The 23,950-nt window shown below is 46.7% G+C and overlaps 1 protein-coding gene across 2 annotated transcripts in view; it reads left to right on the top strand.

Moving 5' to 3' along the window:
* Window positions 1-23,950, top strand: part of LOC119383828 (uncharacterized) — a 146,760-nt gene that overhangs the window by 118,165 nt on the left and 4,645 nt on the right. Inside the window, exons 2-6 of one of the 2 annotated variants that reach the window (XM_037652114.2) lie at window positions 1,255-1,344; window positions 4,348-4,386; window positions 6,896-6,942; window positions 11,270-11,350; window positions 18,264-18,385. In XM_037652114.2, the coding sequence (XP_037508042.1) occupies window positions 1,302-1,344; window positions 4,348-4,386; window positions 6,896-6,942; window positions 11,270-11,350; window positions 18,264-18,385 (332 nt within the window). In that variant the 5' untranslated portion in view covers window positions 1,255-1,301. The remainder of the gene's footprint in view (window positions 1-1,254; window positions 1,345-4,347; window positions 4,387-6,895; window positions 6,943-11,269; window positions 11,351-18,263; window positions 18,386-23,950) is intronic. The other variant, XM_037652115.2, reaches the window with a different exon arrangement.

The raw sequence follows: 23,950 nt of genomic DNA, 5'->3' as shown, positions 1-23,950 counted from the left end.
AAGCTTTCAGATCGCTGCTGTTGCCGGGCGAAGGTTTGGACAAGTGACAGCCGCAGCACAACACAGGTTTAGGATTGGGAGTTACGATCAGCATTGCCCGATCAAAAATGTGCAGAGTAGCGAAAATTCGAAAATACCCGAAAAGTAGCCAACACTGATCATAGAAAGAAATTTATCGAGAAAAACACATGTTTGACCAGACATCGCGCGTACCGAACAATACAAAAATAACGGCCAAGCAGGTGCTCTCAACTCATATGGAAGCATGTTCTGATCTTCATCGCTTAAACAAACAAACAAAAAACCTAGAAGTAGTGAGCAATTACTGCGAAGCTAAATAAAATGAGATAACTCTTGCGTTCTGCACAAATATCATTTACCTTAATATTCTGAACAGCGCTTTTATCTGGGGTTGCTAGACGAAGCTGTGAGCGCATATGAGATAGTAAATCGAGCGTTATAAACATACCGAGTGAGTGTTTCTTGATATAATCTAAGTTATCTACATCCTTTATTATGCAGGCATCACGAATGACATCGCCGTAATAGTATTAATATTGTTAATAATAATAATAATAATAATAATAATAATAATAATAATAATAATAATAATAATAATAATAATAATAATAATAATAATAATATTATTATTATTATTATTATTATTATTATTATTATTATTATTGTTGTTATTATTATTATTTTTTTTTATTATCATTAGTAGTAACAGTAGTAGTAGCAGTAGTAGTATTTGATTTGGATACATTGAAACATGAAGACACACAGGAAATGTCTGCGCGACAATTCCTATGCATTGGTGCATTTCGGAGTAGGTATATTCACGATGTTTTCAGACTACCTAAATTTAGGAAATATAATCTGCCGAAGCGCGTTATTGTCATTGTTCGGTCGGTAACAAAGTCAATGCAATGATAAATGCGTTCAGATATTCTGAGAAATATGTTGTTTTCTTCCATTGCGGAACATTTGTTGTGAGTGGTCGTGTGGTCGTCAAATTTCCTATTGTAATATACATATATATATATATATATATATATATATATATATATATATATATATATATATATATATATATATATAGTATATATATATATATATATGTGTGTGTGTGTGTGTGTGTGTGTGTGTGTGTGTGTGTGAACGAAGAAAGAGAATTTGTCACGACTCGCTTTTTTGTTTGACACTATATATATATATATATATACATATATATCAGCACGTATATTCCATAAGTAGTAGGACACTTCGACATCAAGCCATTAGACGGTCGTTCAGTAGCTATGTCTTCGCTACCTTGTTGCAAGCTCATCGCTCTTTTGATCGGTACGTACTTTTTGACCGCATTTGATGCACTGGGTAACACTGCTTCTCGACAGGAGTGCTTCTTAGCCAGAAGTGTAGTCTGTGGTTAACTTCTGAAAAGTTCTATTACAGTAAAACCGCGGTGATACGATCACGGCTGGTACGAATTTCGGGGTCATACGAATTTTTCTGTGGTCCCGGCCAATGTCCCTTAGCCGGCATTGTATTGAAGTACGGTTGTTGCGCACCGATTTGCATCCCCCGACGTTTGATACGAACGCACGCTAGCGCACAGGTGCGAACAGGTGCTGCCCGCGCTGTCGCGGAAGACGTGGTAGTCACGCGCGGGTGCGGGCATGTGCGCTGCACGACCATCAACGGTGCGTCGTTGCCTCCGAGATAGTGTGCGCGAATCTCGGAGGCCTTTAGGCGCTTTCACGTTTAGATTACGGATGACGTCGACGTCACGCTTTATTTTTTTTTTCCGACACGTTCACTCGTGCTCCTGTGCTCGAGGTAGCAGCGTCCTTGTACTGTGTTAACACGTGCCTGCCACGTCGATACAAGCCACGCCCACGCATTCACACGTTCTATGAATCACGACTGAAACTTGGGCTGCGGGTCCGTCATGAAGTCCCATTAAAGATGGACGAATACCCCAAGTGACGAAGCGAAGGTCTTGGCGAAGGTTTTTGGCCTCTGTCTATCGTGTGCAAAGCGCTTCTTAAGTCACTTTCGTCGCAGTACTCCAATGTAATGCAGAAAAACGTAGTAAGATTAGGAAGGGGCAAGGGCACAACGCATCTGGTTCATTAATTATACTCGCGCGCATGCACCGTATATTTACGAGTACAAGTATGATCGTTGACGTGTAAAAACTTTCTGACAATCATTCAGAGCTGTTCATGACGTCGCTGCGGCCCTGAGGAACACTTAATCAAAACGTATGCCAACTTTCTTTTGTCGCATACTAATTTTCCATGTTTCCTGGTGATACGAATTTCGGATGATACGAATATTTTTGGTGACCCCGCGAGATTCGTATCACCGAGGTTTCACTGTATATGCGAAGCAGCTTTTGCTCGGGGCGGTGTCCGGCGGTGGCGTCCGCGCTCCACTGCGCATGCACTACTCTCTCTCCCACTCTCCTCCTTTACGCAGGATTCGGTCGCCTTCTCTCCTCTCCTCCCCCGCGCCGCAGCCACGCCGCTGTGATTGTACCACAGCCATCTGAGCGCGCGCGCGCGCCAAATAGAAGTCTTCTTCTTGTTCTTCGAACGTCTTGATGATGATACGTGTACAGCACTTTAGGGGCCCGGGCTGTCGTATGCTGTCCTAGCTTGGCGTAACGCAAACAAAACCATGTGTGCTGGCAAGCGGTAGCGCGTTCGGGCCTGTGTAAGGGGCTGGGTAAGACGCTTTGGCCTCTCCCCCTTACCCTCTCAGCAATCATGTGATGGCGTCGCGGAACGAGATTCTACACACGCGCGATGAACCAACGCGTTGTATCCTAGTCAGAACGCGCTGGCACGCGCTAGCACGTTCGGGCCTGTGTAAAGGGCAGGGTAAGACGCCGTGGCCTCTCCCCCTTACACTCTGTCAGCAATCACGTGATGGCGAAGAGCAACAGCAACTACAGTAAATTTATGGTGTGCTGCACTTGCAAGGACGCGTTAACATCGGGCAAGGTACCCGTAATGAACGGAACATTAAGTCGACCCATGCGCTTTATGGGTCATCTTTATGGTTATCAATCACGGTTGTGTTGCAAAACTGTACTCTGCACCCACACCTGCTGACATGTTGCGCCAAAAAACCGTCGTTCCCGTTACGTACGCTGCACGCATTTTCACGCAATCTGTCATATACACATCTCCCGGTTTAACCGATGTAACAACCGCCGTATTAAAGTGGGATCTTGTAGACAACGCTACTGACACAGTTAACAAGCTCAGTTCTCTGCATCGTTTTGCACAATCGTTTTACGTGTGTTACACCACGCGTCAATTTTGCCAGCTGAGAAAGCTTATGTTGTGCCGAAGAAACTACACGAACCCCCGTGCGCTGCCCAACATATTTTAAGCGGTGGATGACCTGATGCATGTATGGAACAACAGCGATTTTTTCACGGCTGCTGTTTTCCCTCCTTTCCGCACCATTGCTTAAACGGTCTTCGGCCTTCCGTTTTCTACGGATGCTTTCAGTCACGGAGACCAAGGCTGGCTCCGGATACCCAGCTGACTTAAGCCTAGCGACCTGACTGTCGAAGCTGGCTGCCAATAAATGAACACAACATCGTCATTAGCATTAGTGAAACAGGGGTTCAATGTCTCTTTTCACAAGTTTGCTATGAGCAGACGTATACGGCAACAGAGGTTTTCCCACGCGTGTACGTCTGCTCGCGCAGACGTATACGCGCGATCGAACGTAAACGCAGATCGTGGTAGTACTCCGAGACGGCAAGCGCTTATAAGCGTTTCTTCATTGCCAGTGAGATGGCGCAAGGAGCGCAACGAGAGCATTTAGAAGTCGTCGGCCAGCTCGCTCGCTTCTTCTAATATTACCGCAGGGAGAACCTTGCCCTTCCGCTGTCCGCTCGCGCGGTTATCTCCTGGTGAGAGGAGGAGGGATGTTTCGAGCTTTCACCTTGATGTCAGCGCTGATATTACGGAGCGTACGAAAGTCACTCGAGCTCAAGGGACGCCACAAAAGGAACAAATGGAAGATGAGCGCGAACTATCAAGTGTCGCAGCTTGACACTTGAAGCGCGCTAGTTTCCTTCGCTGCTTCGGCCGCCTTTGCAACAGGAGCTCTGTTCAAACTGAGAGTATCCATTGGCGAGTCTCACTTCGTATAGCATTTCAGTTTCTTGCTATCGCATTCATTGCATCGCCCTTGCGGCGAAACTGTGACTTTTTTTCCGTATATCATTACTTTCCAGTTATCCTTTTAAATGCTTACTCAGACATCTGTGTTCGTATGCGATTTACACAACGCACAATACGATGCATGTTTTCGTTCCAGCTTTACAGGTGACGTTTTCGCACGGCCAACAGAGAAATTGTGCGTATTATCACTATGCATTTATTGTTATTTCGATTTCAGCAACAATTACTTTGCAATTATATTTTCACGCTCTATCAGGTGCTGTATCGTCATGTTATTTCATGCTCTATCAAATTTTAATGCTGCATACACCACAGCACTACCACAAACTAACAATCTTATGTATTAGAAAACCGTGTGAGCAAAAAATTAAAAAAAGAAAGGCTCGTTCACAAAACACTTCTTAGTAATTTCTCACAATTCACGTATACACTCAACAATCATCTATATCCCCAGGAAATAACAGCTAGCGGTGCGATGCTCTAATACGGGGAGATGGTTTGAGAGTTTTAAAATAAACAGAACAATTAGTTGCACTCAAATAAATTAATTTTTTGCCAGAAACTAGAAGCAGTCGCTGTCAAAATGACGGGCAAGTAGCCAAAATCTACTTTGTCTAGAACGGCGAATTGTCCAGTAATTCTGTAAAAGCGTAGGCTTTCCTACACCCTGCTTGAGGGCTTTGTGCCGTTGTTAACAGACAGTCAGCTTTAGCACTCACCGATTGTTTCTTACCAATACCTAAAGATCAAAGACGAGGACCGGTGCACTGTCTGATTAACTTATACTCCATCGTGTGGCATATCGAGCATAGGTATTCATTAGGTGGTGGGGCGTTTTGATGGATTTCTTTCTATCGTGTTCCCCATATGCGCTGTGACTGTGACCCAGACACTTTCATCCAATCACGGAGAGCTAATGATGAATGCAGAAGAGAAGCATAGCGAAATATTTCTAATAGCTGCCGTGGAATTAAAAGCAATTATGCCTATAGGCTATGCAAAGTAAATTGTTATTGTTAGGCGATGGATTGGTGGATGAATAAACTTTATTTTGGTCCCTCGGAATGCGCCCTAGCACGTTGCGGGCTGCTCCCACATCGGAACAGAAAGATCAAGTCGCTCTGCTGCGTCGCGGGCCCGTTGGACTGCCTCTAGCGGTCGTTCGAGTCCGGAGCTGGTAACAGCAGCCTCCCATTTTGACGGCGTGATAACTTCGCCGCTTCGTTACGCGGGGCACCGCCAGATCATATGTTCTAGATTCGCTATATCCACGCATAGTGATCATGCATTAGTTGACTGTATTTCTGGATAAATCTTGTGCAATAGCGCGCGGTTAGGGTACGCCCTGACCTGAAGTAGCCTGAGTGTCAGAGCCTGCGGTCTGCTTAATTTTCTGTGTTGTGGAGAGTACTGTCTCTGCCCCAGGTAAAAATGCTTGGTGAGTTCGTTATAAGAAGTGGGAGGGTCCCGATTCTCCAAAACCTCAGCGCCGCGCCCTCCGGTAGCTACGCGGTCTACTAGTCCTCGGGCAGCTATGTGGGCCGACTCATTGAGATTGTGCTGGACTCCCTCGATCTGTCCCTTGTGAGCTGGGAACCACATGAGCGTGTGTGGCTCAATGTTCTTGTCCCGGAGGATCCGCAAGGCCGGTTCTGAGATTGTGCCCTTGGCATATGTTCTGATCGCCGATATCGAGTTGCTGTAAATCGTGGACCTCCTGTTGTCCAGCAAGTCCAACGCAATCGCCGCTTGCTCTGCTATTTCGGCCGCCGTCATCCGGACCGTCGTCGAGTTTGTGATTATACCCTTGTGGTTGATTCACACTGCCACATACGCCTTCCCGTCGGGATAACGGGCCATATTATGTCTACAAGATCGGCCAATTCTGTACTCGGCGCCCATAGTAGGCGGCTCTACAGCTATGTGAATTCAGCCACGGCGACATTTTACTTCGCCGCTAATAATAGATATGTGATGTTGGTATTCGCATTTACCGTGGCTATCCTGGTCTTGTAGAAAAGGTTCTTAGATCTTGTGCAGGCCTAAGTATATATATATATATATATATATATATTTATGAAGCATTTCTGCATGCTCGTATGGTTTACGAGCATAAGTATGACAGACCACGGGTTGTGCGGCTCATTGCGCAGGTTTAGGAATAATTTTTCTCCTAGGATAGTGACACTTCAACCAGGCTTTGTAGAGCTGATTACCAAAACTGCAAGTAACCTACGAATCCTGCTAGCAATTTACTTGTCGTTGAAGTTGTGCATGCTATTTTGAGAAGATATGTCCTCTTAAATTGCGTAGACTGTATCGTCTAATATATAGCGGTTATTCCTTATTCATAAAGCGTTCTATGTAATCTTAAGCCCATTATTGATGATGATGATGATCTTAAAAGTAAATTTCTTAGGGCGATGCTATACTGTTGAGTACGGAGTGTTCCTAACAGCATCGTCTAGTTTACATTAAGCATGCAACCATTATTACGGGGGAATTTGATGATGAATTTTTATTGATGCAGTAACCAAACATAGCTAAACCACCTTACTTTTCATCAGCACAGCTCAGTTTGCCGTCTTTTGAGTTATTGTGGCGAGAAGCTTACAGACAGGTGTAATGACAAAAAGATGAGACAGGAGTCAGTGTCGTTACGCTTAAATGTTTCATGTTTGCAGCTGGAGGCAGCTGTGAACCAATGTTCCTTTACACGCATCGATCACCGGTTAGTATCATTTTGTGTCTCTGATATAAACAAACCTATTTGAATTGTTCGTTCGAACTTTGACCGCTTCATTGATGGAAAATGTCCAAGTTGGATGCAGAATAATTCTAATGTGTTATGCAAGTAGGCGCGCGGCCTATGCAAAAAGTTTTGACCCCAGTACTCGGGCCCATACGTCACCATTGATCGCTTGAGCGATTGGACGTACGTGGTGGCACGCTGGACGTCAGCTGGCCGTCGGTCAAGCCGGACCCAGGTGGTACATGTTGCCCGTCTTAAGCGGTTTCACCCTACGCATTATCACTGATTCTGACTCGCCCAGCGGGCTTCGTCAGGGAACTGGGCAATACAACGGGTATTACCAGAGCAAGAAGAAAGGGAAGAAGACGTGAGCTAGTTCAGCCTACTCACGCCATCATTACCTGACCATCAATCTCGGCCAGTAAATTAACATAGTTCAACCGCACCAGTAACGATATTATTTCAGCCTACCCAAGGACGCCCGACAGGGCCGAACATTTCAGAACGGGAGGCAGTGGGAGAAGGTGCTGCTCAGCAAGACTCCTGAGGATCAACTCATGGCCATCCAGCAGGTAGAGGCTGCCGTCAGAGGCCAATGGATTCTGGCCGCCATCGAGGGGCTGGTGCTGATCCTTGAAACTCGAAAGAACCAATGTACTGGCATCATGTGCGGCAGGGATTCACGTTGACATATGTGAGCAACGATGTGAGCAGATGACGGGGGAAACCGGCAGCTCTCAGTTTCTCAATTTTGCCCGAAAAGCTGGTCTGAACCAGGTGTGCGAATGAACGGAGTAATGGATTTCGCATGGTGGACAGGGCAATGCTTCTTTTTACCGTCTTTGAATGAGACGACCCAAAGGGCAATATCTTCTTCTTTGAGCTTGCTGGGCGAATACTCCCTACAAACATGGTCAGGTCAGGAATGAAGAACGATGTCAAGAAACCGTATGCTGTCATTCGAAGAGAGTTCGCTGGTGAGCGTGAATAAATCCATGGTTACTTCAAACGTCCTCATAATGATTTGTGCATTCTCCTGCTACTCCTGCGGTTTGGACGTAAATATGACCAGAATATCGCCTACGTACCGGAATACACGAACCACTTTTGAGCCGTCTAAGTGGTCAGATAGTGTACGGCACACTGCGCCAAAAGGAGGTCACTAAGAACCGGTGCGAGGTAGGAGCCGGTGCATACGCCTGTTATTTTTTAACATAGTAGGTACCTTCGTACGCCACAAGGGGGGAGCGAAGGTAGAACTGGAGCAACTCGAAAAACGCGCAATATGGTGCCGCATGAGTTCTGAAAGCGTACTTCACCGAACTCCTCAACAGATTCCTCGACAGTACCTAGAAGTTTATCATCTGGAAGAGATTAGCAGAGGTCCTTCACGTGTCTCACTGGCTAAAGCGTTCTAGGAACGCGGAGACTTCCGCTGGGCTTCTCACCCGGAAACGGTCATTCACTGGTAGCGCCGAAGAAAACGGCTGTAGGTACGTTTCCAACTGTCGCTGCCAAGTTCCCCTTCTTGACGCAGTGGCGCCAATGAGAAGGGAAAATGAAGTTTCACGTGTTCCAACAACATAAAATCCCTTCAACGAGTGTGTGAATGGCGTCGTTTTATGAGATTCGATGTTCGTGCGGAAGGGTTTTGTGGGACAGACTGGCCGGTGCATAAATGATCGGTTCCTAGAACGTGCGAGTTGTTTAAAAATTGGTACTGGAAGCAATTTTGCCGTACATAGCGCGAAGCACCCTTCTTAAACGCTATCGTGACAGGCGCGCTAGAGAGATATTTTGCGCTTTTGCCATACACGAAAAAGGAGATATCTGTATAAGCGTGCGGTCTCTTGAGCTGTTATACAGCGAAATCCGCTACCTGACGTCACGTTCATGACTGAAAAGTGATAGTCAGTTTTTGCTTACGCTTTTTTTTGTTTTTTCATGCGTATATTTTGGTTCCTCTCAATAAACCTTCAGTTGGCAGTCAGCGCCCGTCCTCGAATGTTTCTTTTGCTTAATCGGGAACCCGCGCTGTTTATTCCTTCCCTCAAAACATTAAACCAACTAGCCCGCCTTTAACCGCTTGTTCAAAGTCTGCATAATGCTTTAAAGATGTGTAGCGGATACCTCGCTTGTCCGCAGAAAAGCGAATAATGGCATACTGGCTGCCTCCATACTTCACAAAAAGTATGATTGATGGCGTTGCGGATACCTTGCATATGCACTTGTATTAGTTGCCCCATGAGAGTTCAGAACGGGCTCTTGAAAGTCCGCTCTTGCAGCTTTCGCTGGACTGTGGTGCGCGTTCCGCGCAGGTTTGGCACTGTTTTACAGCAGAGCTGTTATGGTCGAGGACTGCCGCGTGTCGTAGATAACAATTATCATCAACACGAACCGGCACGCGCTCAGTCACCGCCCAAGCACTCGGTACATATGGTTAACAAGAGAAGCTGCAACGTGCGGCCTCTAATTGGCGTTTGCCGCCTGTGCGTTCTCTTGTTAAGTTTTAGTGAACCAATGTGGTGAGTAGTGAAAGGAGACCAAGCGCTGCCACAGATAGTATACCATACCAAGGGGTGGGAGACATGCAGGTGAGAGGGCAAAAGCTTTAGCCATGTCAGGACGAGCTAGGTGCCCACCAGCGCTGCTGTGACGCAGCCCTGCGCGACATAGTGCAAGCTGTGCAGTTTTCCTTTTTGTTTTTGTAATGCGCACGATGAACGGCTGACACACTTATCACCTGCTTTCTTAAGGAAGCATGCATTAACTATATGATTTTCTATTTTACAGCAAAAGCTGTTATGAGATCACAACAACGGCCGTTTTTGGCGTCCTAGTTGTCCGCCGCCGCCGCCCTCGGTGTCCGTAACCGCTATCGCGCGAAATAAGAAAACAACATAAGAAAAAAAGATTCCCAGAATGGAACAGGGTTCGAACCTGGGTCCTATGCGTGGAGCCCATTATTCTTCCTTAGAGCCATTCCAGTGCTTCAAACTGCTTTGCGAAATGAACCTCTACACTCTTCATGTCCAGAAGGAACAGCATTAGCATATGTAATATAGCGTTGGAGAATGTTAAAATAGCAACCGGGCGTCACACAACACGAATTGTGTAACTAGGCCTCTGACAATGCGAATTACGGAACTAGTCGGTCGTTTAATGCTTCCAACCCATTACAAGGGGCCCCGCCATATTACTTTTTCGTCACCAGCCACAGCATCAACAAAGTTACATAATGCCTTACAGATCTTTAGCTGGTACCTCACTTCTACACAGAATGACGAATACTGGCGTAGTTCCTGTTTCCCAATTTCAGAAAAATTATGATTTATGACGTAGTGGGTACCTTGTACGTGTATTGGTGGCCCCAAGAGAGTCTATAAAAGACTCTATAAATACCGCTGTTCCAGGCTATTTATTTCATTTTTGCTCCTTATTTCATTTTTGAAATTTGTTTCCTCGGAAAAATTGTTCTGTTAAGTATAGGGGAGCATGCGCACTTTTTGAAATTGTTGAAACGAATAAACTAGTGTGGATATACTAGAACATAGTGTGCACGAACTGCAACAATTTTTTTTTATCCTTGCTAGAATTCTACCTGCATTTGACAGCCTAAGTCAAAGCGGATGTTATTCAACCCAAGCACAGGAATCTGTATGGTCTAACGAAAAGCTCCCATTTTACGTGACTTCATTTTTTGTCCGTTTTTTCATAATCGTGTTAAAGCAGAACTAACTGGAACGGCTATCAATCGTGTATATAGGTACAGTAGCCTACAAAATTTTAGAGAGCATGGCAGCGCCTGCAAAACTGCATGGCTGCTCCTTCTTTCGGTTTCACCGCTAACTGCAAGAGTCTGTACAGCGCGCACGCGTCCTTTCGAACCTTCCAGTCTGCTGGTTCGGTCCCTTCTACCGCGCACACATAAAGAGCTACTGCAGTAGCCGTAGAAGTGCCGTAAATTTGCTAATTATTAACAAGTTCAAATTTCTAAATATTTTAAAAAGTGCCAGTTTGATTATTCCTGTAGACGCCGAGTAGTGTTGTTTATAGCAAACTCCTCATACAAGTATTTACGCACAGGCGGTGGTCGCACTCTACGTATATTCGGTGAAGTTCGCGTCGTATATTATGATTTCTGTGCTGTGGGCAGAACACTGCAAGTATTGATTCATCTTTACAAATTCAAATAATAATTCTTTCAAATCACGACGCAGTTTATTCTGTGTAGCCGTTCACTGTGCTTAAGCCGTTTCTTTCATATTTGTGTTCTCGTGTAATTTACACTCGTTACAAATTACAGATCAGAGTTGGGTGCTCCGCTAAGTGCCCCGGAGGAACACAGTATACTGTATCCGTCCGACAAACAAATGTAGAGTGCATCGTGAGTACCTACATGACATCAATTCAATTTAAATTGTTTGTTTTTAAATCCTAAAGAAAAAGGGACTCAGTCTGTGAGGGAAGCCATACTAGACGGGAGGAGTTCGCCGCCTGGGGTTCTTTAACGTGCACAATGATTGCACAGTGCATATATATATATATATATATATATATATATATATATATATATATATATATATATATATATATATATTGAAAGGAAGATGCAAACGCCGAAGCAACAAAAACCGGTGGACAGGTCGGTCAACCGGGGGTAAGCTTAGTCAATAAAGTAGCAGTTGTTTTTCTTTGATGGACATGTGTATCTTGATTTGACAATATTTTTATCTGTCTCTCGCTCCCTCTATGTATATATTGCGTATATTTCTCGCAATTGTCAGATTTCTTCATTTTTCCAGTTCTCCCGCGCAAAAGCAAGGCATATGTAATGATAAAATCTTCGGCGACGGTTCAATATAACCGCACAATTCTGGTGGCCCGGAAGCTGCGTGCTACAAAAGTTTGCCTAAACGTTTCCACAAAAACAAGCCACTATGAACAGAATGACGTGAAAGCTTGTCATGTAAAGTGCCATGCGCACTTCTTTATATATGATTTTGTTGCGATATCAATTATATGGACAGTCTCGGATGGCTTTTGCCGTCGCCGTGGTTGTCGTCACGCACGGTATATATATATAGGTATGCGTATATATATAAAAATCCCAAAGGAAAATAATGCAAAAAAATTCGTCTGAAGCGCGACATCGAACCAGCGACCTCTCGCTCCGCAGCGCGTGGCGCTAACCACTAGGCCACAAAGAGCAGATCCTTCAGGTAGCTAACGGCGAGCGTTATATACACACCCTTTACCGCTGGCAGTACCCCGAGACGGCGGGCACTTATAAGCGTTCTTCATAACCAGCGAGATGCCGCGAGGAGCGCAAAGGGCGCATTTAAAAGTCGTCGGCCAGCTCGCTCACTTTTAATATTTCCGCAGGGAGAACCTTGCCCTTCCGCTCTCTGCTCGCCACGGTTGTCTCGTGGTGAGAGGAGGAGGGATGTTACGAGCTTTCACCGTGATGTCCGCGCTGATGTTACGCAGCGAGCGAAAGTCACCCGAGCTCAAGGGACGCCGCTCAACGAACAAACAGATTACCGCGAAACTATCAAGTTTGACAGCTCGACACTTTAAGCACGCTGGCTTTCTTCGCTGCTTCGGCCGCATTTGCAACAGGAGCGCTGTTCAAACTAAGAGTAACTATTGGCGAGCCTCACTTCATATAGCATTACAGTTTCTTGCTATCGCATTCATTGCTTGGCCCTTGTGGCGTAACTGTGACTTTTTTATGTAACCGGTCTGTGACACATATAACCACTGCCTTGCGCAAACCGCGCCCTGGGTCTCTAAACCTTCCAGATTATTTGAGAGTCTTCCGATAAGGCTCTGCTCCCCACGCGAATAATGCAGCTTATTCTGGAACTAACACCGGCGCCAGCGATAAGGCTGGAATGTTCGATAAGACATATATAAAAGCCGATGCGTTTCACATATGAGCAGGTTAGCGACGGTTTGACCATCTGTTCGGCGCTATCAGAATACAGCATAGGTCGGCAAAATATGCGGAGCTCACTCAGACTCACTCATGAAATATACTGTGCCTTTAGGGCTCACTCGGACACTCAGTCACCCTAATGTTCCTCAACCAGGCTCACTCGAACTCCGACTCAATAAACGTTTTCTGACGCGGCATCACTTCGACTCAAACTCACCAATGTGCTAATCAGGTTAATCAAGTGAACTCACTCAGACTGACGGCTCTATCTGAGTCTGAGTGAGCTGGATGCGTCGACTCATCAGACTATTGCGCATATTTAGCTTTTTAGACTATGGTGTCAATGCTCGTTAAAACAATATACTTGGCGCCTTTAGATATGTATGCAGGAGGCTGATGAAAGACTTCCCATGGATATGTACACAGGGGGCTGATGGCCGCAGTCAAGGCACAGCTCCCTCTACACTGCCTAACTCACGCCTCTGATCAAAAAATATTGAACTATCGTATGAAGCTAGTGCTTTGAAGTACGAGTGAGGTGAGGTGAGCATAAATGCGAGCCGACAAAAGGCTGATAGTAATGCTCATGTTGAATAGATAGGAGAACGCGTCGCGAGATAATATGGATCTCATTCACTCTAAATCAAGGAATAAATTTTGAGTCTAGGGCTCACTCGGACTGAGACTCGCCAAAATTTTCTCGGATCATACTCACTGAGGCTCAGACTCATTAAAATTTTTCTCAGCCGGATTCACTCGGACACAACTCACCGAAATATTACTCACGTGGACTAACCCAGGCTCCGACTCACGGCTCAATCTGAGTGTGAGTGAGTCTGGGTGAGTTGACTCATGTGTGAGTTTACCGACCTATGGTATACAGCATAAATTGCTAGTACCTCCGCTTTCAACTTAAGGGCACAAGTTCGCCCAAATAAAGAGCTTTGTCTTGAACACGCCGACTCCTGCTATCGTCAACGTCACAACCACGTGACATCAGGAGAAGGTTCTGTTCGTTTATGTTCTGGACGCCACTGTCAAGCCGTGAACCCAGCTCAACACGCACAGAATAAATCGAAGGCAACCACGACAAGCGAGCTAGCCGCAGGAAACAAGGTCCTCATCAGAGTGCGCATCTAACCGATTACACCTGGAAAACCAATGCAACGACCTTTACAACGGCAACGATAATAGCCAAGCCAGGAGAACCGCCGATCTTCCGAGTATCATCATGTGAGGATGCAGTAACGTGGCTCGATTCGCGCGAGAGTACTGTAGGCTTCAACAACTGGGACTTCAACGACAAGTTGCGCTTTGTGTACTTGCCATTGGAAGACAGCGCCAGGACCTGATTCGAGAACAGGGAGCCCACCGTGACAACATGCAACATATGCAACAAGCTACAGGGCCCCTTAGCCAACAGAAACGGCGATTGGCCCCTCCACATGTGTTCATCCGCGTCGCGCCGTCTGCCCAGCGTTTACCTGGCATCTGCTCGCATGCGTAGGGCGATTAAAGGGCGTTTCACATGACACAAAGCGCAGCGATTTTCAGGCAGCGAATTCGCTTGCAGCGAAAAAAAGTAACAGTTTCACCGAAAGGGTGAAGCAATGAATGCGATAAAACAAAACGTGAGGCTGGCAGCTAAGTCTTTTGTATCCGATCTCGGGTAACTACAAAATACTGGTGTTAGAGTATACGGCCGCTCCACGGAGAGATGATTTTTCCGTAGAGTCACTTCGCGTTGAGAGCGCAGCACGTATAATGGGCATACAAGCCGCCTGCTGATGGCTCGTGAGATAGCGGCGCGCGCGCCAGTGATCGCGACCGCGCCCTTGGAATCAAAGTTCAAGTTCAATGTTGGTGCTCGAGCGACACCCCCCCCCCCCCTCGCCTCTTCGATGCTCGTTCAAGACGGGCGGGGCGTTTCCTGTATGCTTTAACGGCAGGCCTACCGAGTGGGGTAATGTTTTGGCATGCGCCCTCCGAGCGATGGAAATGCTCTGGTTCGTTTGATCTCTGATTCGGCCGCGTTCGTCGCCCCCGCTCGCGCGCTACTACCCACGGTAGAACATACGATGCGCGGGGAGACCTTATCAACATGGACTTTATACGGGACATGAAAGTGACGGCGAACGCAAAAAACCGTCGAGACTTTCTATATAATTGCTATCGCAATAAAAGAGATGTTTGCTCTCGCCGCAGCGGTCAGCGGCGAGCGACCAGCAGGGAAATTTTTAGATGCGAAGCAGCTTTAGCTTGGGGCCATGTCCGTCCTTCCCTCACGCGTCCGCTCCCCACTGCGCATGCGCCAACTCTCCCCACCCTCGCTCACGCGAGGAGGTGGGGTGGAGGAGGTGGCGTGAGCGCAGCCTCCGCTTCGTTTCTCTTCTCCCGTTTCTCTCTCTCCGCCACAGCTGTGCGCTCGTATATAATGCGGCGCGCACTCATTCCCGTTGCACTCTCCTTCGCAACGGCGCTGTGGACGCTCAAAAAGCTGAACGTAAACGGCAACGCGGGCAAGCGAATCTCGAAGCTACGAGGCAACGCGATGCTGAAGCGCAACGGAAACATCGAGCTCGGGGGGGGGGGTAACATTAGCGGTAAACAACCTATAGACAACTCCACAAACAACTGAAATATACACGGAAACATACAAATGAAACAACAATAGAAACACAAGTGAGCACTCAGTGCTGCTTAGCATCCCCACGTGGTTCCCTGTAGTGGGATATAGTGTAATTTTTTGCTTTGTTCACAGCGGTGGAGCGATTTTTCGGTCGGCACCCGTCGAAATAGCGCCGGTCAGGCCAAGGCGTGAAAACTGTCTCGGCGTGTTTGTTTTAGAGATGGCCGTTGTTGCGGACTTTAACAGTAATTTACATTCGAAAGTGTTCTTAAATGACAACGCGCATGGTCTTCATTACCGTTCGTGGAGGCCTAATAATATGGTAATGCGCAGATTGTTACATTACGTTTCAAAAATTGTGCAGTATGTAACACAAAGAACGGCAGCAAGCAAAGCTGCTCGCCTCGCCAGCCGCAGAGCGAAAATCACAAACCAATGGCAACCCACGTGAAACGACACCGCCATTAGCGGTTGTTGCGAACAGAGCGAATACAGTAAACGGAGCGATTTCTCTCGCTGCAAACGCGGCATGTGAAACAGCCTTAATGCGAACAGACGGCGTCGCTGAAAAAAGAAATGGTTGCACCAATCGCAGCTGGTGCCCTCCGCTTCGAGTTTATCAAGTCGCCATCGTGCGCTGTGTGACCCGTAAGTTACAAACTGACGATTATATTTGCTATAGAATGACGGGCTGATCCTTCGACAGAAGTTTATTCGTGGCTATATTGCCCTAATTCTAAGAACCATTATCAAACTCCCGGCCTGTTAGGCTTATGGGGCTAAGCAAACAGCTGATCTCGCAAATCACGACAAAATATACTTGATATTTTGTCCTCCGCGTCAGATGGCGCAAAGTGATGGCTCATTTCACCATTTATTTGTTGCGGCCTGCGCAGTGGGCGAATAGCAAGCGACACTTCGAATCGAAGCGAGCGTTCGCGTCTGCATGGGTGCTGCCATGCTGATTTGTAAACACAGTTGCCGGCGGTTACTGATAAACAAGTAAAGGGCACACGACATAAATGCGAAAAAGAATAAACGTATCATGCACTGATGTGACGTAACACGTGCAAAGAAAGCACAAATGTCTGAACCATGCCAATTGTGAGGTAATCATATCTAGATATATGTATTGCTGCCCAAGCGCGTGGCTTGCTTACACTCCGCAGCCTTGGTAGCGCTGAACGGTAGCGCTGAGATGGAATATAGCACAACCAAAATGAAAAGCGGCATTGTACCCTCCCTCACAACCGATAGATGTTTAGATAATTAGTATCATGGATGCGCAGCCCAAAGTATTTCAGGCATGCAAAGTGCGTACTGCATGCATTCAATCATTAGCTCATTGAGAGAGAGCAAAAGCAACTGAATGCGTGGCTAATCAAAATAGTATAATCACGAAGCCTGCCGATAAGGAGGCACCATTCTTCTGATGGAGGGAAGCACATATGCCAGCGAAAGCCAGAGGCAGTTCAGTGTCGAAGCGCATTAGAGGAACATTGGTCGCCACTTAACAGACGAGTTCAGAGCTTTTTGTCCGTGATACTCTAAGTGCACTCGTCATGCACGAAGAATACAGCTGCAGCGCACCAAAAATCTCTGCTGGCCGTTGGTACCTGTAGCTGGTACAATTTTGTTTCTTACTAAAATTTATAACAAATGTAATCCTTGTAGATATCCCCAATAATAGCATCACGTCCACATTTTATTCCTACAGTAAATATATTATTGACTCCCCAGGAAATTTTATTTGGCCCACATTTTCTGGGAAGTTAGTTTCTCGTTACACTGGGTCTTACGACGTCGTTACATAATATTCCTCACTGAGATGGTATAGATATGGTTCTCTGCGCGTTCAATCAATTCAGTTTCTTCATCCAGATTACCTTCTCTGGTTCAAGTCAGCGGCACTTGAGTAGCACATAGGCCCCAGAGTCGGAAAAAAATTGTACAAATATATTTATGAGACTCCTTCAAAACCAGTTGATGGCCGAATGTGAATATAAATCATTTTACTAGATGCATTTGATCGCGTATATTTTTCTCATCTGGCGCCATAGTTAATCGCAACTACTTCAATTGAGAGCAGATAGCAATGCACATCCCACAATTTATTTTCTGTAGTCTTACTCACCTCGGCTGCTGGCTTCCGTATAGTAAATAACGGAGATGGGTGTGTGGCGCAGCGTACTTACGCCAGAGGAAAGCACCGAAGGGGAAATGGTGTTGCGGCGCTGGGGCTTTATGTCTAAGGCGGACGGAAGCAGTTTGGAGGGAGAATCGCGAAATGCCATATACAGAAAGAAAAGATAGTAGTGCGTCAGGAACGCGCACGCCAATCTTACCTTGCCTCCAGTTTCCCGATAGGGCAAGGGCTCCTTAATTTTCGTAATAAATGTTCCTAACCTACACTTCACATTAGCGTGCAAGTAATGCTGGTTACAGAGACCGACAAAGCTAGCTATGTTTGTGTTTTCAGTATTCGCATGCGCCTCTTTCAAAGCATTGCCTTAACATTGAAGGGGAGAGGAGGGTAAAAAAGCGGAATTACTTTATTCTGAGCCAGCTCTGGGGGCACTAGTCGCAGCACCCGACGGGGCCCACGAAACATTTTGTATGACGGCGTCCTCGAGCTGGATGGCCCACAGTTGATATTCCGATGTGGGAGGAACACCACGGAAGCTCATTTTTTTATATTCGGTGTTCTCTAGCCGCGTTTCTTGTTTTCAGGCAATCGATATTGAAGATGCTCAAAAGATGCAGGCTTTTCTCGGCTACGGATGCCCGGTTGGTCGATGCCAAAGCGACGGTACCTGCAAACCAAACGGCCTTACCGTAGAATGTTGGAAGCCGTAAGTTGCTCTGAAATAAAATTAGCTATCAGCACATGAAGCCTTATTTATCGCCATTATGAAGTGCCATGAGAATATGTTTGCAATATTGCAATAGGATCTACAGTTGGACGTGTCTGCATGACAAAAACTTATTTCATAGTGCCAAAGGAGGAAGATGTGAACATCGCTCAACCTGTGCTGTTTCTTTTGTCCTTTTTAAAATTTCATCTTCTGCAAAATTACCAGACTTTATAGCGTGCACGTGCTGATGAATCAAAGCAGGTGAAGCTGTATTTTCAAATAATGTTACATTGACCTAACTCGGAAGACCTCAGGAGCGAAGGCGTTGAACAGAGAGCAAACTCCTTTTTGGGTGACCCTTAATACGGCGCCGCAACAATAACAGTAGAACGGTAACGGTGACCACAATCGTTCGCCGTCGAAAATTATTTTTCTGCGGAACTAACGCATCGGTCATTCATGAATGAGTTGTGGCGTAAACCGGCTTGAGGACGCTAGTGTTTGTGCATGTTCCAGGTGACAAAATCAAATTGTAGCACCACACAAAATGACTGGTTAAAAATATGGAAAACGTTCCAGAGTGTCAACATACAAGCACACGCGCCTTGTGGCGAGCAATAGTTTTAGCCAGAGGAAGCATTTCACCATACAATGAACACAAGCGAGCTGGTCAATATTGCTGTGCGAATGACTGGTCAGTTAAAGTAAACACGATTCAAGCAATATATTTACAATGCTCTCGCTTGCAGGGCTTACGATATTAGCTGACAGCTGGATCGTGTTCGTCCGACAGCCGGCACTTTGATCATTTGACCAATGAAGCACACAGCGCATAAAACAGCGCCGAAGAAGCGGCTTCTTGGAGCGTCTAGACAATGGTATTAAATGGAGCGTAATAGGGCGAGGCGCATGAGATGCTCAATTTGACTGAGATGAGGGCAAACGAGGAAGTTGGAGCAATCGCGATGATTTCGTATGCTATGGGAGTCATAGCGCGAATAAATCCGCAAGGGTACCTGTACACAGACAAATGTTTTGGGTAGCCCAACGATAAAGGACAGATGACCTAAGAGTAAAGGAAAATCAGGCGAAAAGGGCACCTTTTTTAACCTTGTTCATAGAGATGGATGGTGTTCTTCGGGACCTCAGCAGTCGGGCACGGTCTATACCGCGTGCGTAGGCAGCACGGGTGGTGGCACCAAGTGCATACTTTTTTGTATGCCGGGCGGCGCATGCGCGAGGATCAGTGATGTCATGCAGCTCGCGCACCGGAGCCGGCACCTCCCGCGCACTGGGCCGCCGCCGGTCTGCGCATTCCAGAGACAGTGACGTCGTAGCCATGGCAAACGCACAGACGCCGGCGCGCGCGCATTTATTCGCCTTCGCTGTGCAGTCGCCGTCTGACACTGCACTGGAGCCGCTTGAAAGCACCTCTGACTGGCGTTTGCCAGTGTGGTATAGTCATGGAGAAGGAGAGCGCAAATGCTGTTCAACGGCGCAGAAGAGCGGAGGAGCTTAGCTCATCGGATCGCGAAGTAGTTTCTTAGCAATAAGCGGTTGGGCGTAGGAAGAATGAACAGAAGAAGGTTAAACGTGCTGCAGAGACACGAAAAGCTAAGAATAATCAGCTAACGCTACGTATATGCTGGCATAGCCGAGCTAAGCCAGTGAAACGTTTTTCTTTTTTTCTGGAGCTGCGGCACAATAGAACTTGCACCTGCAGTGTTCACGGCAAATAGGCAGCATATACCACATATAATCGGCAGTATCGTGGGGCGATGTATTATACAGATACATGACACATGATACAGACGAAAGCTGCAAGTAGATAGCCAGCACATTTTGAGCAGCTACTTCGCGACCAGACAGGTTTCAAAATAGGTTGCGAAGCCTCTCCTTCAATATAATTCCATTAAAGTGCTTGGTCTGACTGGTCCCGAGCGGGCGCAGTATTCCGTTGAAATGAAATAACGCATTTACTATTATTTCGGCGCGATCCCTCCGATCGCTTTTGCTAATGAATCAATCGTTGACGTCAACGTATTGTGGACAGAAGAATGTCCTTGCACCTCGGAGATTACAAAGCGTAACGCATTTTGTGGTTACTAGAAAAGCAACTTAATATTCTGTTATTAAACTGAGTCACATTTTGGCACAAGCACATCTTCGCCTACTAATACCCCACGTTCACGAATGAAATGAGAGAATGACATAATAAATAAAAATGAAAGAGGTGTCATTTCCATGTAGTGCGGAGGTTTAAGTTCGTGTGAACTTCACTCTTTTTTTGGGGGGCGAATACTCAGAACATAACAGTCATTGCCGTTTAATTCATTAAACATATCCTAATATGACAGCCATAGGTGCAACGCTTTCACATTTTCTGAAATAAATGTCACATTTCTTGTCGCTTTGCTCCTAAGCAAAGTGGTCTTGTTATAGCGCCGAAGCGACTCTTGTCGTAGAGGTTGCAAATTTGAAGAAAAGACCAAAAACATGGCTGATCCCTTCGTCATAGGAATCAGTATAACACAAATGTGCGCCCTGTCTTTACTGAAGTAGTAGACTGTTTATTGGATATTGGTGTATGAGAGTTTGCAGAACGCCTATCGGTGTTTGGCAGCTGTTGCAGTCTTGGACGGGGATGCACCCACGTTGACGCCTAGTGGCACACTTGCATCGCGACGAGTGATGAGGATAGCCTTGACTCAACCCTTGTGGTAGCTGAAACAGTTAACATACAACCGGACGCAGCCTAGGGTTAATCCCGCGCAAAGATGGCATCAAGAAGCGCGCATCGAACACTGGCCCACATGATACAGTGAAACCTCGGTGATACGATCACAGCTCTTACGAATTTCGGGGTGATACAAATTTTTCGTTGGTCCCAGCCAAGGCCCATTGGCCTGCAATGTAATGAAGTACGGTTGTTGCGAACCGATTTTCACCCAGCGATGTTTGACACGAACGTTCGCTACCATCCAGGTACGAGGAGGTGCCGTCCGCGCTGTCGCGGAAGACGCGCCAAGCACGGGCGAGCGCGGGAACGCAAGCGTGGGCATGCGTGCCGCACCGCCAAATCGTCAGAATCACGGTGTAAGAAAAACACTTTTCTTACGGTCAGAATGAACCTTCAGAGACGCGTCACGGCCTCTGAGTGTCGCCGGTTACAACGCGCCTGGTTCATTAAATTAAACGCACGTGTACGGGCCGTACATTTACGAGTGCTGGTATGATTGCCGATATCTAAAAACTTAACTGACAATCATTCAGCATTCTTCCTGACGTTGCCGCAGCCCAGAAAAGCAATAAATGAAAATGTACGCCAGCTTACTGTTGTCGCATGCTAATTTTCTATGCTTTTTGGTGATACGAATTTCGGATGATACGAATATTTTTATTGGTCCCGTGAGATTCGTATCACCGAGGTTTCACTGTATACACTAATTCAAAGCGTCGTCTTCTCACGGGACAAACGCCAAGGCGTGCGGTCCCAAGTAACTTGGTAACCTACGCCTGTGCTCATGCATATATACCACACAGCGCTTCTGGAACGCGAGAGGCAGAGCTCGTAGCTTTAAAGGGGTCATGAAGCACCCCTTGGGCTGATTGAAAAAACACATCCTGCGGAAAGCTGACACGGCTATGAACTGCTCTGCCAAATATTACAGTCCTGCGCGCCGCGTAATGGCCACAAGCGGAGCACGAAGTTGCCGTTTCCCCAGGCACCCTCTTTTCAAACAGAGGCCGGTTCTCACTCTCGTCGGTGGGCGGGGCGTCTGCCCGCTGTACGTCGCAAGAGACATAGCATGCTTATTGGCCGATAGCCGACGTAAATCGAGAGCGGCGTTCGGATCAGATGTGCTTCTTGCCGCGGGGTGCCGCCACTTGCCGGCGCCGCACTCCTCAGTACACGGTAGCCGCACTCGCGCAAGCGAATCACAGCGGGAGAGCGATCGCGTTTCATGACGCGCGCTGGCGTAACTTCTTTCCCCCATGCCATCCCTCCCTGTCTAGCTTCCAGTGCGCTCGTCGGCACGAGAAAAGAGAGAAAGCGCTGGGAGCGTGCGCCAAACCCCCGTAACTCCGCTGATTCTTGACGGATTCGAGAAATTTTTGCGGCAATCGATTCGGGAGGCAGTGCACTCCGATACTGAGGCCATTAGATCATTACTTGGAAAAGTGGTTCATGACCCCTTTAAGCCATGAACACGGGAAGTCGTTCCGCTAACCGCTGGCGTTTCTCTCGCTGTACCATGTCATTCACTGCGCTACATTCACCCCTTGATGTCATTGCCTTTCTGTACCGCTTATTGCAGGAGTTTTACGATATTAGCAGGTCCTATCGCACTCGAAGCAGTAGGCAGCGGGGAAATGCCGTTGGAGCATGTGGAGGCTGCACGACTCTGTCGACGAGTCGTCACGCTAACCCGATGCCAAATGCAAATCACGTACTGCGTCATCGCCAAACCGAACCAACGCACACGGCGCATTGCACCGCCCCTCAAGCTTCCTGCAATAATGCGTTAAAAGTACATTTTTTAACGCCTTCGTTGCGTTGAAATTACTGAAGCGCTACCTGTCGGCGCTGGTTAGTGTCGTTATGCAGTGCTTCACTTCACTCGCTTACAGGACGCGACACCGCCCGACCAACGAAGATCACCGTGAGGGGGAGGTGTCAGAGATATAAGGCGCGCTTGTAAAGGCTTGTGCATGAGCATTGGTGGAGCAGTGGGTAGAACAGCGGGCACCTATCGTCGCGGACCCATAGGTCATGGGTTCGTTTCGCAGGTCGTTAAAGCCATCGAAGAACTTCTCATTTTTGTTTGCCATCTGTTTTCATTTCCAACACGTCAGATCCGTCAAGAAAATGATGTCAGTGAAGCTTTGGTTGACCCCTGTATGAAACACTTTTATGTTAAGGGGACAGGGTAAGCAAAATATCGAAAAAAAGGATTTTTTCGATCAATTTGAAATGCGTGGCCTTTTTTGAACCAGAATTAGTCATTTGTTTGTCTTAGTGCGACTTCTTTTTGTCTAAAATGACATATTTCAAAACTTGTGCGTCGACCTGTCATGCCTCCATTTCTTATGTAGCAAGGGATTCCTTGCGGTTCAAGCATCCAAGCCGCACGGAGACGTTACAGTTGGCAAGCTGGAGTGCACTGCGAACGTTCAGAAAAGAATGGGCACAAGACTGAAAACTAAAGAAAGCAGAGGCATAAACCTTTCGCGCGGGAGATTTATATCTGGCCGGGGACGTCTTTGTGATTCCATCATTGACAAGCTCCAAAACTATTATGATTTTCCATTATAAGAAATATAGCCAGCTTGGAGGGCATGCGAAAAACTGTCTGGGCCACATATCTTCGCATGGCATCAACGGATACCAATCGATTCCGCGGCCTTTGCCCGAAAGAGGCCGACACTTGTTCCAAGTTTAACAAAGCCCAGTTTAGTGAACCACACGTTCATAAGGAATACCTTCCATCCTCTGTTCTTCAGGTTGCGAAGCTTATTTATCAGCAGCTAGCTATTCTAGAATTACTGGCTAAATGCCTC

Source organism: Rhipicephalus sanguineus, chromosome 2, assembly GCF_013339695.2.
Source record: "Rhipicephalus sanguineus isolate Rsan-2018 chromosome 2, BIME_Rsan_1.4, whole genome shotgun sequence".
Taxonomy (NCBI): Eukaryota; Metazoa; Arthropoda; class Arachnida; order Ixodida; family Ixodidae; genus Rhipicephalus; species Rhipicephalus sanguineus.
This window is presented reverse-complemented; position numbering and strand designations above follow the sequence as displayed.